At 44.4% G+C, this 17,548-nt stretch overlaps 2 protein-coding genes across 11 annotated transcripts in view; both read right to left on the bottom strand.

Moving 5' to 3' along the window:
* The window catches only part of DALRD3 (DALR anticodon binding domain containing 3), an 84,087-nt gene extending 82,173 nt beyond the window's left edge, over nt 1-1,914 (bottom strand). For 2 of the 7 annotated variants that reach the window (XM_085853248.1, XM_085853241.1), the window contains exon 1: nt 1,620-1,644. In XM_085853248.1, coding sequence (XP_085709374.1) covers nt 1,620-1,629 — 10 coding nt within the window. In that variant the 5' untranslated portion in view covers nt 1,630-1,644. Of the gene's footprint in view, nt 1-1,148; nt 1,263-1,378; nt 1,403-1,619; nt 1,645-1,710 lie in introns of those variants that run through there. The other 5 variants (XM_085853245.1, XM_085853240.1, XM_085853243.1 and 2 more) reach the window with 5 other exon arrangements.
* Nucleotides 1,915-13,852: 11,938 nt separating this feature from the next.
* LOC147014857 (cilia- and flagella-associated protein 100-like) overlaps nt 13,853-17,548 on the bottom strand; it is a 32,360-nt gene continuing 28,664 nt past the window's right edge. For all 4 annotated transcript variants that reach the window (XM_085853251.1, XM_085853250.1, XM_085853254.1 and 1 more), the window contains 2 exons: nt 14,943-15,036; nt 13,853-14,445 (listed from right to left, as the gene is read on the bottom strand). In XM_085853251.1, coding sequence (XP_085709377.1) covers nt 14,332-14,445; nt 14,943-15,036 — 208 coding nt within the window. In that variant the 3' untranslated portion in view covers nt 13,853-14,331. The remainder of the gene's footprint in view (nt 14,446-14,942; nt 15,037-17,548) is intronic.

Below are 17,548 nucleotides of genomic sequence, written 5' to 3'. Positions count from 1 at the left end.
GCTGGAGAGGAGTCGGTAGAAGACAGAAAGACCACCGACCAACCTGCGGTGATTGAGTGAGAGGCCCAAAGACTCAGCTTCATTGCGGGAGATGCCGATGATCTTAAATACCCTGGTTTCGACAGCGTGAAGCCGAGAAAGGTGGGAGGCAGGAGCACCAGCCCAGAGGGGAGAGCAGTACTCCATCAGGCTACGGACAAAAGCTTTGTAAGTGGTCAGGAGCTCAAGAGGGCCGAGGAAGGACTTAGCACGACGGAGGATTCCCAGTCGGCGACTGGCTTTTGAGGCGAGGTTGGAAATGTGACTTTCCCAGGAAAGGTCATGGCAGATAGTGAGACCTAGAAGCTTGAAAGAAAAGACTTCTTCCAGAGGATTGTTGAGAAAGTGGATGGGGGGGTTTTGTAAACGGTCCTTTCGAAGAGACAGTGAGAGTGTGAGATTTGTCTGGATTGAAAGACATGTTCCACGTGTTGGACCAGTTTGTGATTTTATCCAGATCTGCAGTGAGTGAAGAAGCTGCTGCTTGCCGGTCTGAGGGATGACAGATGGTACGGCAGAGGGTGGAGTCGTCGGCAAAGAGAAATAGAGGATTTTCCAGAGAGTCCGAGAGTCTGTTCCCCACTGTTTTGTCCTTCCCACTCCTGCCCCTCTTGTCTCATGCCCCCCTTGATGTGCGTTGTGTGTTAGCTCTCACACGAGACTCGACAAGGTTTACAAAAAATAAAATAAATAAAACGTATCATAATAAAGCCACGTACCAAGTTTCAGTTGAATATGTGAAAGGCTCTGTGGAAAATGTCTGAAACACCACAGGAGACTGACTGACTGACTGACTGACTGACTGACTGACTGACTGACTGACTGACTGTGTGCTGCTGATAGTCTCCTCCAATGAAACAGGAAGGGGCCCTCTGCCAAGCTTATTTATAGACCCTACCATTGTGCATTTTGCCGAGGGGTTTTCCATGTTTGTAGATGTTAAATAATTAGGATGAAAGGCAGAACAAAAAAAAAAGTATTAAATGCACGTTTTAATAATATTTACTGTACTAATACACTGTATTATATAACAGGGGAACATCTCTGATCATTTCATTGGTTGGAATATTCTTTTGAATCCGATTACGGCGGCCATTTTCTTTTTTTACCTCACATCATGAAACACCCCTCTTAATCGCTTGCTCCGCTTGGCGAGCGGCTTGCGAAGCGGTTGATACGGAACGACTGGCTTGGTAAGCGATGCAAAGCCGTTTGCTGACGGAACACAGCCCAGATAACAGGTTTCTCAATTTAAATAAATAAAAAGAAGTGAATAAACCGTACACAGTTCACACTGTATATACTGCACACTGTATGACGTCGAGGCTTGGGTCGTTACCTCAGCACGAACTCGGCAGATTCTCTGGAGAAATGAAATGTTGAAATAAAAACGTGAGGTGAAAGGATTTAATTTTAAAACCCCCAATAGCTGTATATATATATATATATATATATATATATATATATATATAAAATCAGGGGAATTTTTATGTTACGGAGAGACGGTTTGAAGTTCGTGAGGACGCACAACAAATTATTGATTTATTAAACAAAACGCTCCGTGAATGCAAAATACGTACAAGTTTTCATGCGATTACACTTTTACATCTCAGCTCCGAGTGCACAATCTGTTTAGTTCAGGCCGAAAAGGAAACGTGTAACGGCGTTTACCTGCGTTCGAAGTTCACACAAACCGCCGAGTAACGGACGCGAATCTGCCGCGCCGAACACAACGGCTCATTCCGCAAATTCGCCACACGCCCCCGTTGTACGTTGTACGTTGTACGTTGTACACCGCCCAGTCACCCCCGTCATCACTTGTTATTACCACAATTATTGGTTCCGTTTATAAAGAACATTCTTCAGATGTAAAAACAAAATTAATACTTCGCTCCTTTTCCAGTAATATCGGTAAACGTGCCGTTGAAGTCTCACACCGCCAGCCTTTGCCGTATCACCGACTATGTGTTGTGCTGTCGGCGTCTTCACGTACACATTACGCACAGACAGCGTCACAGTTCGTAATTAGTCTCTGACTCCGAATGGAATAACCTGGAAAATGAGCCCCGTTTTGACTTCCGTGGATCACCTGTTCACACCACCTGGAAATTTGGTTCCTCATGTAATTTTGGGGGCTCAATCCGAATATCAACGTTGTTGTTGTTGTTGTTGTTGTTGTTGTTGTTGTTGTTGTTGTTGTTGTTGTTGTTGTTGTTGCCTCGTCCATAAAAATGCACCTTTTCATGATGTTTGGCTAAAATTTTGCAAATTTATGCAAAATCCATTATTTTTGTCACATTACATCTCGGTGTGTTGAAATATATCACCTTTGATCAAACAAATTATCATCATTGAAGGTGCCGAATCCTAACAATGATTGTTTCCAATTCACAAGACAGCATACTTCAATAATATTTGGTTTAATTACGCAAATTTATGCAAAAATTACCATTCGGTATTGCTTCAAGTATCCACTTCTATGTAGATTAATCAAATAAGGCAAATAAAGGAAAGACGAGTCTGAAGACGACGATGGTTCACGAGCGGTATTTGACGATGTAGATTGTTTCAGAAGTCAAGGATGAGACAATGTGATAATGTTTGACCAAGTTATAAGAATGATCAACATGATGAGGTACGAGTGACAGGTTGTTAGCTGCAAAATGTCGAAAACCCGGTTTCGTTCAACAACTTTCAAAATTTGACCTTTGCACATCCTTTAAAGGTCACAAAACAATGTTGTGGACATTAAAATAAGGAAACAGGATACGTGTTATAGCTCATTGGAGTTAGTTCGTCGAAGAAGGTTGAAAACCCGGTTCGATTCCCACAACTTTGAAAATTTGACCTTTGTGAACTTTAAAGGTCAAAGGTCAAGGATTATGACCTTTGGTGCAAAACTTCCTCTGGAACATTCCAGGAACAATATAACGTCATATAGGCTATATGGCATTTCGCACTCCTCGGATTATCCATACTTTGATGAAATCAGCGTAAAAACAAACTTGAAGGGGGCGCCACGGACAAGGTGTTCGAGATAGAGCAAAATGGTTTCAAGACTTTAGGTGGGGAATGACCTCAAGATTATGCATAAAAAATATTGTCATCCCAGCTCTCAATGTTTGGGCGGTCGTATGATTTATATGTCAAAATTCGAAATTTTCTAAGTTCGTGACCTTGTGCCCTTGACCTTAGGACTAAAATGAAAAATCGAGCTCCGTGAGGCTGTGCCAGTGCCATTGGGCTAACCAAATACTGAAACCCCTGCCAGATTCGACAACTCCCTCGGAGAAGATGGATTTTATATCAAAATCGCAATTTTCTAAGTTTGTGACCTTGTGACGTTGACCTTGAGACGAAAATGAAAAATCGAGCTCCGTGGGGCTATGCAGGTGCCATTGGGCTAACTAAATACCGAAACCACTGCCAGATTCGACAACCCCTCTCGGAGAAGATGCAAATCGAAATCGGCTACCCCCTAAAAACGCAATTCGCAATTTTCTAAGTTCGTGACCTTGTGGCCTTGACCTTGGGACGAAAATGAAAAATCGAGCTCCGTGGAGCTATGGGGGCGTGCCATTGGGCGAACCAAATACCGAAACCCCTGTCAGATTCGACAAACCCCCGAGGAGAAGATGCAAATTGAAATTGGCTACCCCCTAAAAACACATGTTTTTTGGGCGTGGCTCCGCCCATAATGGGCGGACCGCGCCCATTTTCAGGAAAACACAACAAGATCATGATATAAACCTCCCACCAAAATATCATCAGGATCGGATCAAAACCCACGGAGCTATGCTCGGGACAGACAGACAAACAGACATACAGACAGAGACAGACAGACAGACACACAACAATAACGAATATAGTGGTCACTTATATTTTTCGTGAAAATATTTTTTCGTGAACCAATAAGGGTAGATCAAATTTCAAAAACAAAAATTTTTGAAAAATTTTTTTTTCGACTGGATTGACTACCCAGCAGACAGACAGACAGACAGACAGACAAACATATCGACGGAAATACTGATAATAAGGGTAGAACAAATTTCAAAATATTTTTTTTTCGACGAGATCGACTACCCAACATACAGACAGACAGACAGACAGACAGACACACAACAATAACGAATATAGTGGTCACTTATTTTTTTCGTGAAAATATTTTTTCGTGAACCAATAAGGGTAGAACAAATTTCAAAAAAAAAAATTTTTCGACTAGATCGACTACCCAACAGACAGACAGACAGACAAACATATCGACGGAAATACTGATAATAAGGGTAGACTAGATTGACTACCCAACAGACAGACATAATGACGGAAAACCTGACAATAAGGGTGGATAGATCGACTACCCAACAGAAAGACAGACAGACACACAGACATAACGAATACAGTGGTCACTCTGGCTTGGCGCTCGTGAACCAAAAAGAGGAGATGCATTCCTTTATATATATATTTAACAGAAGAATTCACATGCTCTTCACCGAACATGCATACAGTATATAATGGAGAGCAATAAACCATCAGAGCAGTGGCTATCATTTCAAAATCACCTGAAGTATGACTACCTGCCCAGGTAAATTTTTAACAGATAAATTAAAATAACAAAAATACTTTTCTCGACAAAGCACTCAACTAATTGGAACTCAACATGTAGTTAGCTGACATAATTTGAATAAAGTGGTTTGAATTTGTTCCTTGTATATTAGCTCAATGAAATATAGTTTCCTTGATGGCTAAGAACAAAACCTCAAAACTTTAACATAAACTTCTGATAACTGGAAGGGTACTCGGTGGAGCGCGTATACCTCCACCAGGCTGATTAGTTTACGTTTTGTATGCTACTGATGGGCCGCATCTGGATTCGGACCTGATCCAAAATCTACTCGGCCTGTTCTTGTCACCTATCCAACTCATCCACCAAGTTTCGTCTGAATCCATCCACAACTTTTTGAGATATCGTGCTATGCACAGGGTGTCCCAAAAGTCACCTAGGGATTTAGAAATGAAATAACATTTGTTTTTTAAAAATAATTTGTTTTTCTTTTCTTTACAGAATTTAGATTAACATTTTGGAAATTACCCATGGAAAAATTCACAACTGAACGAAGAACCAAAATCGTGGAATTTTATTTTAAATTTCATCGATCAATAATTCTCACCCAAAGAGCATGGACACCGAATAATTTCGCGAAATTCAGAAATTTCTTGGCCATCACGTTCTCCTGATTTGACGCCTCCCGATTATTTTCTTTGCGGTTACCTAAAGGAGCGTGTATACATCAATAAGCCCCATACAATTCAGCAGCTCAAGGACAACATCTGTGCAGAAATTAGAGGGCTGCAGCCGGAGTTATTGTCCGCTGTTCTGGAAAATTCTGTCGAAAGAGCCCATCTCTGCGAAGCCAAAAATGGAGGACATCTAAGCTGCATCATTTTAAATAAATAAAGCAAATTTATCTCCATTTTGTAAATTTTCTTTTGGTATAAAAATAATCATAAATTATTTAAAAAGCAGAAATGTAATTTAATTACTAAATCCCTCGGTCACTTTTGGGACACCCTGTATCAGTTTAGCCCAATATCTCAATGGTGAAGAATCACTTTAAAATTCTCCAATCCGGAACTGGATCATCACCAATATCGAATCAAATCTTCATTGTTACACACCCAACCTGTCAACCAAGTTTCAGCCAAATCTGTCCACAACTTTTTGAGATGTCCTGCTATATGTAGTTTTTGGTCCCATCTCTCAATGGTGACGAATCACTTTTAAAAATTCTCGCGTCTGGATCTTCACCAACATCGAATCATTTCATCCTTGACACACACCCAGCCTGTCCACCAAGTGTCGTCCGAATCCATCCTTAACTTTTAGAGATATCCTGCTCACAGTCAGACAGAGAAACAAACAAAAAGACGTTGTGCAGAGCACGACACTTGCAAAATCCATAAAACAAACGTGACCTCAAAAATAATTGGAAGTTGAATTCATTGACCTGAAATAGAAATCCTCTTTAAATTTCAAGTCAATCGGTCAATCGGATGAAAATTGAGGATTTTAGAAATATCACCAAAGATTTTGTTGGGGTGAGATTTCTAAATTCCGAAAATTTTCATAAAAGCCATATCGTGGGAGTACCTCCTGTGCAAATGCACTTCGCAGGACAGGTGACGGGGGGGGAGGGGGGGGGAGCTTGGGGAAAAGCCTTCAGGATCCCAATTGTGATGATAGGAGGAAAACGAAAGGGTAACCTTCCCGGGTCAGATTGCCGTAGTGTGTGTCGGGGTGGTGCTGAGGTGTCATCCACCAGACGGCGCTCTCCTTGGGTTAACCTGAATTGGTCCCTTCGAGTGGGTGTCTGGAACGTCCAATCCCAAAGAGAGGATGATCAACTGTCTGTTATTATCTGAGCTCAAGCGTTTGGACATCGGTATTGCAGAACTCTCTGAGGTTCGGAGATCGGATTGCGGCGAAATCATGGTGGGTGGTCACACCGACTATTGGTCTGGTCACTCTGATGGTTACCATGCCCAAGGAGTTGCTGTGGCTGTGTCCAAGAAGCTGACTCCAATGATAATTGAGGTAACACCAGTCAACGAGCGTATTATGAGAGAAAAGATTCTTCATTCCTTGGGTGTCATTTCCCTGATCTCTGTATATGCTCCGACTGAGGCGAGTGATCTCACCGTGAAGGACGCATTCTATGCCACACTTGAGTCTGCGGTTGATCAGTGCCCCAGGCGAGATACTCTTCTTGTCTTGGTGGAGTTTATTGCATCGACTGGAACTGATAGGGATGGTTACGAGATGTGTGTTGGTCCCCATGGGTCAGGAACTATGAACCAGATCAGCACTAAGTCCTTAACTCTGCAAGAAATCATGGACTTAGGGTGGCTGGTTCATGGTTTCAACGACCACAGGCTCATCGCGAGACTTGGTATTCCAACGATGGCGGTGTGGCAAAGGAGATTGACCATGTGCTCATTGATGGTCGCTGGAGGATGATCCAGAACTGCAGGGTCTACCAGAGTGCTCAGTTCCTCAATATTGACCACTGGCTTGTTGTAGCAACTCTTAAGTTGCACCTTAAATCCAGGAGAATGGTACCATCCCAGCCGAGGCTGGATGTTGGTAAGTTCAAGGATGAGAGGATAGCTGAGGAGTTTGCGAAAAGTCCAAGTGGAGTTTTGGGGGGTCTGGGTGCTTTGGGGGATCCTGAAGAGTTGTGGAGTGCCTTCAAGACCACCGTCCTTGATGTTGCCGGTGGATGTCTTGGAACTCACCGAAGGGCAAAGAAAAACTTTGTTTCTCAAGAGACACTGGATACCATTGACCAGAATAGTAGGGCCACGCTGAATGGCAGAGCTGAGCAGTTCAGGGAGCTGAGGAGTAAAACTGTATGTGCGTTAAGGGTGGACAAGGAGACCTATGTGTGAGGAATCTGTGAGGGGTAGAGCATCACCAGTGGTCAAGTGATTCTCGTCCTGCTTACAGTGGAAGTCGCGCATTGCGTTCCTCCAAGCCCGTCCCTCGGTGTATTGCAGTTAGAGCAGAGGGTGGTAGGCTCTTGACAGAGGAGTCCGTAGTGAAGGCCCGCTAGGCTGGTTTCTTTGAGTGGCTGTACCAGGCTGATCCACCAGCTGTCGAGTTGGATGTCAGGGGTGTTACAATTCCTATTGCTGATCCTCCAATCAACTATGGTCCACCTTCGTTTGTGGAAACACAGAGTGCGGTGAACCGGTTGAAATGGGGTAAAGCTCCTGGGATCTGTGGCATCCATGCTGAACTTCTCAAGGCTGGTGGAAATGCTTCACTCGTGTCGTTGCATGTAGTTCTGTGCTCTGCCTGGAACACAGGCATCATCCCAACTGACTGGAAGAGGGGCCTTGTTGTCCCTCTCTGGAAAGGTAAGGGTGATCGCCAAGACTGCAACAACTACCGAGGGGTGACGCTGCTCTCAGTGCTGGGCAAGGTCTTTGCTTGGATAATTCTTGACAGGGTTCGCCACCATCTGTTTGAGGACCAGCATCCAGAGCAGTCAGACTTCACACCAAAGAGGTCAATGATTGACTGTATCCTTGCTCTTCGGGTCCTCACCGAACGCAGAGGAGAGTTGCCACAGTGGCTGCTTGCAGCCTATGTTGATCTCTGTAAAGTATTTGATTCAGTGAATTGGGATGCTCTCTTGAGGGTTCTCGGTCTTTGTGGGGTGCCATCAAAAATGATCGATCTGATATTTCAACTATACTCTGGTGCTGAGAGTGCTGTGAGATGTGGTGGTACCATTTCTGACTTATTTCCAGTTGTTACTGGAGTTTGTCATGGGTGGGTACTGGCCCCCACACTTTTCATCGCTTGTATGGACTGGATTCTGGGGAGGATGTCGGAGAGGTCAAGCTGCGGTACATCGTTTGGGAATGTCAAGATCTCTGACCTTGATTTCGCAGATGATGCAGTCATCTTTGCAGGGACTGGATAGCCTTTTGGGGGCCCTTGAGGTGCTGAATAAGGCGTCGGAGCTGCTGGAATTACAGGTTTCCTCAGTCAAAACTAAGATCCAGGCTTTCAATGACATCTTGTATGCTGCTATCCTGTCTGTACCTGCTTGTGGTGAGGATGGTGAAGTCACGGAGAGATTAGCTTTCCTTGGCAGTGATATTCATGTCTGTTGGCTGTGAGTCAGAGGTCAATAGCTGTCTGGGTCGGGCCTGGGAGTCATGGATTCACTGGATCATGTGGTATGGCGCTAGCAGTACCTGTGCGGGAGGACGAAAGTCCAAGCTTTTCAGGTCCTTGGTTCTTCCAGTCTTGATCTATGGATGTGAGACTTGGACTCTGACCAGGGATCTGAGACGGCGACTTAATTCCTTTGTTGCCAGGTCTCTTCGGAGAATCTTTATTGGCTATTGCTGGTCAGGCTTTTTATCCAACGAGCGGTTGCTGAGAGACTCAAGTGGGATTTATTACTTGCATAGTCAGTGAACGTCAGCTATGGCTGTATAGACATGTGGCTCTTTTTCCTGACGCTGATCCTGCTCACCAGATTCTCTAAGTGAGGGAGCCTCGTGCGTGGAGGAGGCCAATGGGCTGACCAAGTTCCTCGTGGTTGCAGCAGGTTGATCAGCATCTCAAGGAGATGGGGATGGGCCATGCATCTGCCTGGGGGATGGCCAGACGGAGGCCCCTGAAGTACCGGCGGAAAGTGGATGCAGTGCCTCAATCTTCCTCACCACTCACATCCACTCATTCTCTTATTATTTACCACCAACCACCCATCGCTCACCGTAAACAATTAATCCTCCACACCAAATCCGCCCTCTGTCGTACCATCTGTCATCCCTCAGACTGGCAATCCGCAGCTTCTTCGCTCTCTGCAGATCTGGATAAAATGACAAACTGCTCCACACGTTGAACATGTCTTTCAATCCTGACAAATCTCACACTCTCACTATGTCTCTCCAAAAGGACCATTTATAAACTGCCCCCTCCCCCCCTCCATCTACTTTCTCAACAATCCTCTGGAAGAAGTCCATTCATTCAAGCTTCTGGGTTTCACTATCTGCCATGATCTTTCCTGGGAAAGCCACATTTTCAACCTGGCCTTCAAAACCTGTCGCCGATTGCGCATCCCCCATCGTGCAAAGTTCTTTCTCGGCCCACCTGAGCTGCTGACCACATACAAAGCTTTTGTCCGCAACCTGATGGAGTACTGCTCTCCCCTCTGGGCTGGTGCTCCTACCTCCCACCTTTCTCGGCTTCACGCTGTGGAAACCAAGGCATTTAGGATCATTGGTATCTCCCGCGGTGAAGCTGAGTCTTTAGGCCTCTCACTCTCTCACCGCAGGTTGGTCGGTGGTCTTTCTGTCTTCTTCCGTCTCCTCTCCAGCCTCGCCCCACCCCCTGATTTGTCTGCGATATGTCCCCACCATATTTTTGCAGGGTGCTCAAGGTCTGCCAACAACCCCCTTCTGGTAAAACTACCAAAATCACGAATCACTGTTCACCTTCACTCTTTCATTCCTCTTTTTTCCCGCCTTTGGAATAAACTCCCCCACTCTGTTCAATCCCATTCTTCCCTGCTGACCTTCAAACGAGCAGTTCACCACCACCTCTTATCTTCCCCCTTCTAAAACCTCAATCATTTCTACCCCCGTTAATCCACCCCAAACCCACCTCCTTCAAATTCCCTGCTTTCCTTCCTGAAAGTCCCTGTAATGTCCATCTTGTATCCCCGTGTTCCCCACCCCATCCCTCTCCCTTCCTAATGTCTCTGTTCCCCATTGTTTTGTCCTCCACTCTCCCTCCCCTCTTGTCTCATGCCCCCCTTGCTGTGCGTTGTGTGTTAGCCCTCATACGAGCCTCGACAATGTATCCAAAAAAACAACAAACTTTCCCACATTCTTCCTCCCCTCTACTTCCTTATTCTTCCTTCTTGCATTTCACATGTTTGTTGCATAAAGTGCAATACTTTTCCCAGACTCAATAAAGTGTGGTGTTTTTCGTATGCGAACAGTACTTGCAGTTAAAGGGTGTGTTCTGCACACGCAGGGAGTGACTGAAGGCACCTTCCGTATCTTTCGTGTTCAAGGGCCAGAATGAGGGCTGCATTGAAAGCTCCCTCAGAGACAGCAGCATTTTCCACAAGCTGGATGGTGGACACGTCCACATCGGATGCACGCCAATGAGAGATCAGATTGCAGGAGACGGGACGGAGAAAGTCATGTCCTATGAGGATGAAGAAGCCCAGAGTGTGAATGGAACAGAGACGCCTCAGAGCTTGTTCAGCGAGGAGTAGAAAGGAGCACAGAGTGCGGAGGAGAGCAGAATAAAAGCCCACAACGCGGCTTTGGTCGTGTAAAGCTGTTTGTCCCGGGTGCACAACAAAAATGGAGTGGGGTGCCGTTGGCATATCTGGGACGCCGGAGATGACTTGCCGACTTGTGCTGGATGTCTTAAAGATGCAGCTGCACATCCCATCGCTATGCATCGCCACTCCGCCGCCAATCTTTCCCGTCCTTCCCCACCCGTAGAGTATATTTGGACCAGCACAGCCCCATTGGGTTGTGTGAGGCGAGTGAAGGAGTCGACCCCATGCTCCATTCTTGTTTTTTTTCTCAGTTCTTCTTGTCTTCTTCTTCCTGGATTAAATGATGGCCAGATGCCTTTTGTGTAAATAATATTTCTAACGACACGCGTTAGGTTTAAGTCTGCTTTTCTGTGCCTTTTGCTTTGAAATACTCACTTTAACAATTGCTTGCTTGATGAATAAAGTGCTGTAAATAACGTGCTTTTCACCATTGCTTGTGTGTGTAAATAAATTGTTGTTGGTTGTTTTTTCAAATCTGTCTCAGTGCTCCTTTCCTTCATTGGTCCAATACAGTGCATAAGCATAGTTAGACGGGAAGTTGTACCCCACCGATTGGCTCGACACGTTAGTCGGGACATACTTGGCAGCTCCGCTCAGCTGCACCTGATAAAGCAAGATAAGACAAGTACGTATCGAGGGCATAAGCCCCCCTTGATCCTGCCAATCCAGCAGAAAAGTAACACATGAAATAGTGAGACCCCTGCCATGATTGGTGGTACCAACCGGCGTTTGTCATTGAGGCAAGCAACGTGCTGGGCTGTGGAGTTGTCCACAGCTGGTAGCCTCAGGATCGGGTATTCGGGAAGAACTTAAGTGCTTCCTCTTGTGGCTAACCTCGAACCCCGGGCCGTAACAATATATTGTGAAGGTTGTGCCTCAGGGAGGACTTTGTGCATTCCCAGGATAATGAAAGCACAAACACATAAATATTAGTCAGTTATTTCTTTACTACTCAGTTTAGAAGTTAGGTAAATCATATTTAACTGATAAATATGCATTGCGCATGTGAAAAGGTTGGGTTTTGTTCCCTTTTTCCCCCTTTTGCTATAACCCTATTTCTCTATTTTCCTTTCATTTCTATTTCTCCATTTCTCTTTATTTCTTGCCTCCTCTTACACTTCACACCAATCTCGAACATCCACTTTATTACACATGACAGAGATTACCTCACTTGAAACTATTCCCTGAAACCATTCTCAAACCATTACTTCGGGCTTGATTTAGCTGCACTGGAGCGGAAGCCACGTTCACGTGGGGATCCAAGAGTGAAGATGCTGGAATACGCTAGAACCTTACACACCATAACCCCCCCCCCCCTTATGATGCATAAGCGGCACAGCTGGGCCAATGAGATGATGCTGTAGGTTCTAGCAGATTGGAGGGAGTGCCCATCCACGGACTGGAGAAGAATAAAAGGGGTAGACTCCATTCAGTTCACTCGCTCTTGCCAAACGGGCCATTATAGCAAGGGATAGAGAGAGAGAGAGAGAGAGAGAGAGAGAGAGAGAGAGAGAGAGAGAGAGAGAGAGAGAGAGAGAGAGAGAGAGAGAGAGAGACCCAAAGAGAGAGAGAGAGAGAGAGAGAGAGAGAGAGAGAGAGAGAGAGAGAGAGAGAGAGAGAGAGAGAGAGAGAGAAAGATAGAGAGAGACCCAAAGAGAGAGAGAGAAAGAGAGACATTCTCCCCTGAGATTTCCCTGCTCGCCGTTCATGTCCACAGAATGGAGTTGCACACTTTTCTTCACAGCTCATGCTCTTCCCTTTCGCATTACATGCATTTCCATACATACATTTTCTTCTTCTTTACACTTCTTCCCGTTCGCTTCTCTTCATGGCGGCTTCCACACGGCACATTTGGATACTGCACATTCAGCCCTACAACTAGGACAGCATCGCTTCCATATGCAAATCCCATATATTTGAACACAGGGGAACATCATGCAGGTCGGACGGGCTCCAGCACGGACCCCAGACCATCAGGGCTCTGCCACACAAGGGGAGTGTGAGGAGCGAGTTCAGGTACCGAGCCATAGTGACGGTCGCTCCAAATGATGCAGAATCTCCAAATGGAGCGCCTGCAGGTTTGCTGAGGGCACATTTTCGTCCCCATACTCCCCATTCTTTTCTTATCTTCCTCTATGATTTCTACCTTCTACCATAATCTCTGTGTCATTCCTCGGAAGTATGGATCCAGTATTGTATATAATGGCAAGTGATTGTCAAAAGTGCTCCAGGGCAGGTGTGATCACATCAGGGTAAATATATATATATGTGTTTCATCAGTGTTGAATAAAGTGCCATTTGTGTGTCTCATTTTTTTCTGCCATTTTTGATCTTTGAGTTTCCCTGCCATTTTCTCTCCCCTGATCATCTCTCCATCATTCCTCCCATCATTTTCCACTCTTTCATGTCTTCACCAGTCTGTGTAATAAATTCATGAAAGTGGTGATATGTGCCTTGATTTATCCTGCTTGTGGCTTCTCCGAGATAGCGTTACCAGGGAGCTCCAGGGAGGGAGCCATCTGACCCTCTAGTTGTAATGGTAGCCCATACAATGTGGCATGTGGCGTTGGTTTGCTCAGCCAAGTAATTAACCACTATATAATCACTGGTACTGTTCCCCGTCTACCACACTTTACTCACCGGCATGGTAAACCGACTCTGGTCATGAAGATACGGCCCAAATTAAGGGTTGTAGAAGAGGTCCATGGTCACGCGAGACGTGCGTCCTTGTGGAGTTATCCAGAGGTGACATCCATACCAATATATATATATATATATATATATATATATATATATATATATATATATATATATATATATATATATATAGCCACATACGCATTCGTACCTGGACATGTTAAATATGGTGGTGAAAAAAGGTGATGTATAATACTGCTTCAGTAGCGCTAAACTTATGTAATTTTTTTGAAACGATCTTTAAAATTATTATTTTATTTATATTGAAGTATATACCTGACACTGCATGGGGTATCATGTTCTATGAACTCTCTCGTATTAAGATTAATCCATTTCAATGGGTAATGCTGACATCACGAGATGCCTGCATCGTCGTCCTTCTCAGAGGGCCTAGTTGGTGCGAGTTTCATAAACAAATATTTCACAAATTCCACATCAATATCACAAACGTATCATAAAACACAAGCAAAAACTACTTCATGACAGCTTACATCCAAGCGATTCACTCTGATGATGAAACTTAAAAACTGGATAAGTTAGGACTGCATTCAAGCATCAGCAGGTGCAAGATGGAATAAATCATCTGTTAGAGGTGAGGATCACAGGGTGTGGTTTCTTGTTCAACTCCTGCAGTGAGGAGTGCTTTGTTTCCCATCAGGTACAATGGACCATGCAATCCGACAGTGGTGAAGTCCTACTGTGGACCGAACGTCCTTTTTTAGGAGAAGAAGTACTCCATTTCCTCCGCCTCTCGATCCTCTTGTTTATGACTCTTGTGCCGAGTTTGTTTTGTTGGTGGCAGTATGGAGCGAAACATCAGTTTGCGTCCAACCTGCATTTCCACAAGTACATCAAAACATTTGTTGAGCAAGAGCCTTAATTACCTCCGCCACTGAAGGTAGACGGAGGTTACGTTTTCACCCCTGCTTGTTTGTCTGTCTGTCTGTGACTTGGATATTTCAAAGAGTTACGGACGGATTTGTACGAAACTTGGTGTACAGGTTGGGTGTGTGACAAGGACAAATGTATTCGATTTCGGCGAAGATCTGCATCCGGATGCAAGAATTTTTAAAAAGTTATTCTTCACCAATGAGAGATAAGGCCAAAAACAATGTATTGCTTGATATTTCATGGACAAAACTTGGTGGACATGTTGAGTGCGTGACAAGGACAAATTGATTTGATTGCGGTGAAGATCCGAATCTGGTCTAGCAGTGGGATACAAAACTTAAAGTGTTCAACTTGGTGGAGGTATGTACTCCACCGAATGCTGTTCTAATTTACGATACTGTGTCGGCCATCAGGTAAGGGGGTGCAATGAGAACCCACCTGGACCTTGTGCTCAGCCTGAGATCGCTCCATAGCCCTGTGGAGGCGACGTTCCTGCTCTTTCTTCCCTTGCATGACCTTCTCTTCACGTATTCTGGAGGTTCGGGTGCACAAATAAAGAAAATCAATCTGGCTCAGCAATGCAGTTATGGCTTTAAATGATCTTCACAAATGTGATCTTACTATCAGAACCACACACTCTTGTTTTTAATCATACTAAAATATGCAATTTGGTGTCTGTCTCTCTCTCTGACCATGATACATTCGGTTGTTACTTATTCAATCTCAACCAAACTTGCCAGGGGGGCTCCAGGTCAGACAACAGAGGTTGTCGCAACTTAATTTGCCCACCCCCCCCCCTCCCCAAGGAGGTTTTCCACTTTGGACCAACTCTGTGTGAAGGTATACAGTATAAATGGCTTATCGTGGCTTTCATGGGGCAACCTCCCAGAAGTAAAAACCAGATGACTACGATCACAAAATGATTGCCAAGGGTAAGCCTCCCCTGGCACCCGTGATCCAATGATGACCATATTCCTTTTGGACCGCCATATGATCTTGGCCTTCAACATTTACGGATAGAGTGTAAATTAAGAAAATATGTGCCTATCTACAATCTACCCAAAAAAACTCAACTTCATGAAAATCAGAGGAAAATTATTCAAGTTATGATCAAAAAGGGGTTTTTTGTGAATTAGGTCACAATCCGAAAAAAAGTAGGTCAAGGACACTAAACAAATACTGTATGAGGTGCACAACTTCAGTGCAGGTACATGATTATGATGCAAGGACATCTTGGAAGGCCAAGTGGTCTTTAAGATTCCACAATGGTAGTAATATTGAGCAATAACAAAAAAAAAATCCGTTTTTCTCCGACTGCCATTTGACCTTGACTTTTAACCCAGAGGGGTATGATGTAAATCAAGTGTAAATGCGCCTTACTCTCGGATATCTAGAGAGGGAAATTTCACTCTGATTGGACAAACCGTAGTCAGTTTTGGTGAAAAATGTTAAAATGTCTGCAATTGGGTCATGACCTCAAAGATTTTGTTTAGATCAAAAAAAAATATCAACCCCACATTATTTTTATTCCCATTATTGATGCAAAGTTTCAATCCAAAAGTCCCAGCCGGCTCCGATTCACATGATTATCTTTTTAAACAGTCACTATGCAGCTGTTTAACACTAAACTGAAAAATATTTGGAGGAAACCTGATCTCCTAGAAGAGGCATTCTGTATATTTATCATGTCCCGCACAGACCAACGGACTCGAGCCATCTCAACTTGCTGGCCCTCTAGGGAAAGCCGCTAGCTCAGCTGAAATGATCTTTAGCTAATAAAGGTGCTTAAACGAGTCTTCACGCATGAAAGATGTATCCTATTGCCTGTACCATTTTTCTGGACATCAGATTACATGTGGACTGTGTATGGATTGTTCAGAACCAATATATTTAGGCCTCGTATGTGATGTCTCTCGGCCATAGCTTCAAGCGTAATGTGCGATATTTCCCCCGGCACCCTCAGGTCCCAATTGTGATGACTAATGGTCCCAAGCATTGCTCAATAGTCACCTGAGGGAAATTTGGAGAAAATTGGATGTACACATGGGTGGTGTATAGGCTGAGTCACTGGTCTGTACACCTACCGGAAGTAAAAAAAAAATTACGAGTTATCTAGATCCATCAAGTCATGTCCGAATTGTGGTGACATTCATGATCAGATTTCTCCAAACATCCCCATCCTGCACTGCTTTCTGAAGCTCTGGCAGAGACAGCTTAGTTGCAGCCTTCACCCCATCCATCCAGCACATCCAAGGTCTGCCTCTTCCTCTTCTTCCTCAACCATACCAACATGATTGGCTTCTCCAGACTTTAGTTTTCCACCCGCATGACATGTTCAAAGTATGACAATAATATACATGTGGTCTAACTTCATCAAACACTGATTTGTTTGTTTTTCTTGCAGTCCATGGAATATTTAACATTAATCTCCAAAGCCACAATTCAAAAATCGTCAATCTTCTCCCTTTCTTTATTTTTTCACCATCCACGACTCACATGTATACATTACGTTCAATTATCTGGTGGACATTAAAGATCCCACGGTGTCCTTCGCAAAGAGTAGGCAAGCCACCATCGGTACCCTGGGCCAAATTCCGGTTTCCACCCACAGACTTGTGCTGCATCCAAGAAGATTTGTCGTTTTCTCTGTCCAGCATATAAAGTGCTATTTTTTTTTTTATCCTATGAGTTTCCTTCCAAGGAATTTTGATGCAGAAGGAGACCATCAGGCCCATCAATGCCTGTGCTATTATTCCCAACTTATTTTTTGTTTCGTCCATGCTCTACCCTTTTCAAATGCTGAGCGTCAAGCAAGGAAGCAGCACATACCAATTGTTTTTTTTCAGTCTTTGGTACGACTAGGCCAGGGTTCGAACCGCTGACCTCCCAAACTTGAAATGGATGCTCTAACCCATTGGCTCTTAACCCGCGGGGGGGGGGGGGGGTGTGAGTCATTTCCAGGATGCTCTCTGGCTCTAATTCCAGAGCCCCGAGAAAAAAAGTCGGAATTTCTCCAATTATTTTTGGAATTCTCTTAACAAGTG

The sequence above is a fragment of the Eptatretus burgeri genome, chromosome 13 (assembly GCF_056783735.1).
Source record: "Eptatretus burgeri isolate ZD-2024b chromosome 13, Ebu_testis_v1, whole genome shotgun sequence".
Classification (NCBI taxonomy): domain Eukaryota; kingdom Metazoa; phylum Chordata; class Myxini; order Myxiniformes; family Myxinidae; genus Eptatretus; species Eptatretus burgeri.
Note: the sequence above shows the minus strand (reverse complement) of the source record. Positions and strands in the feature narration are given on the sequence as shown.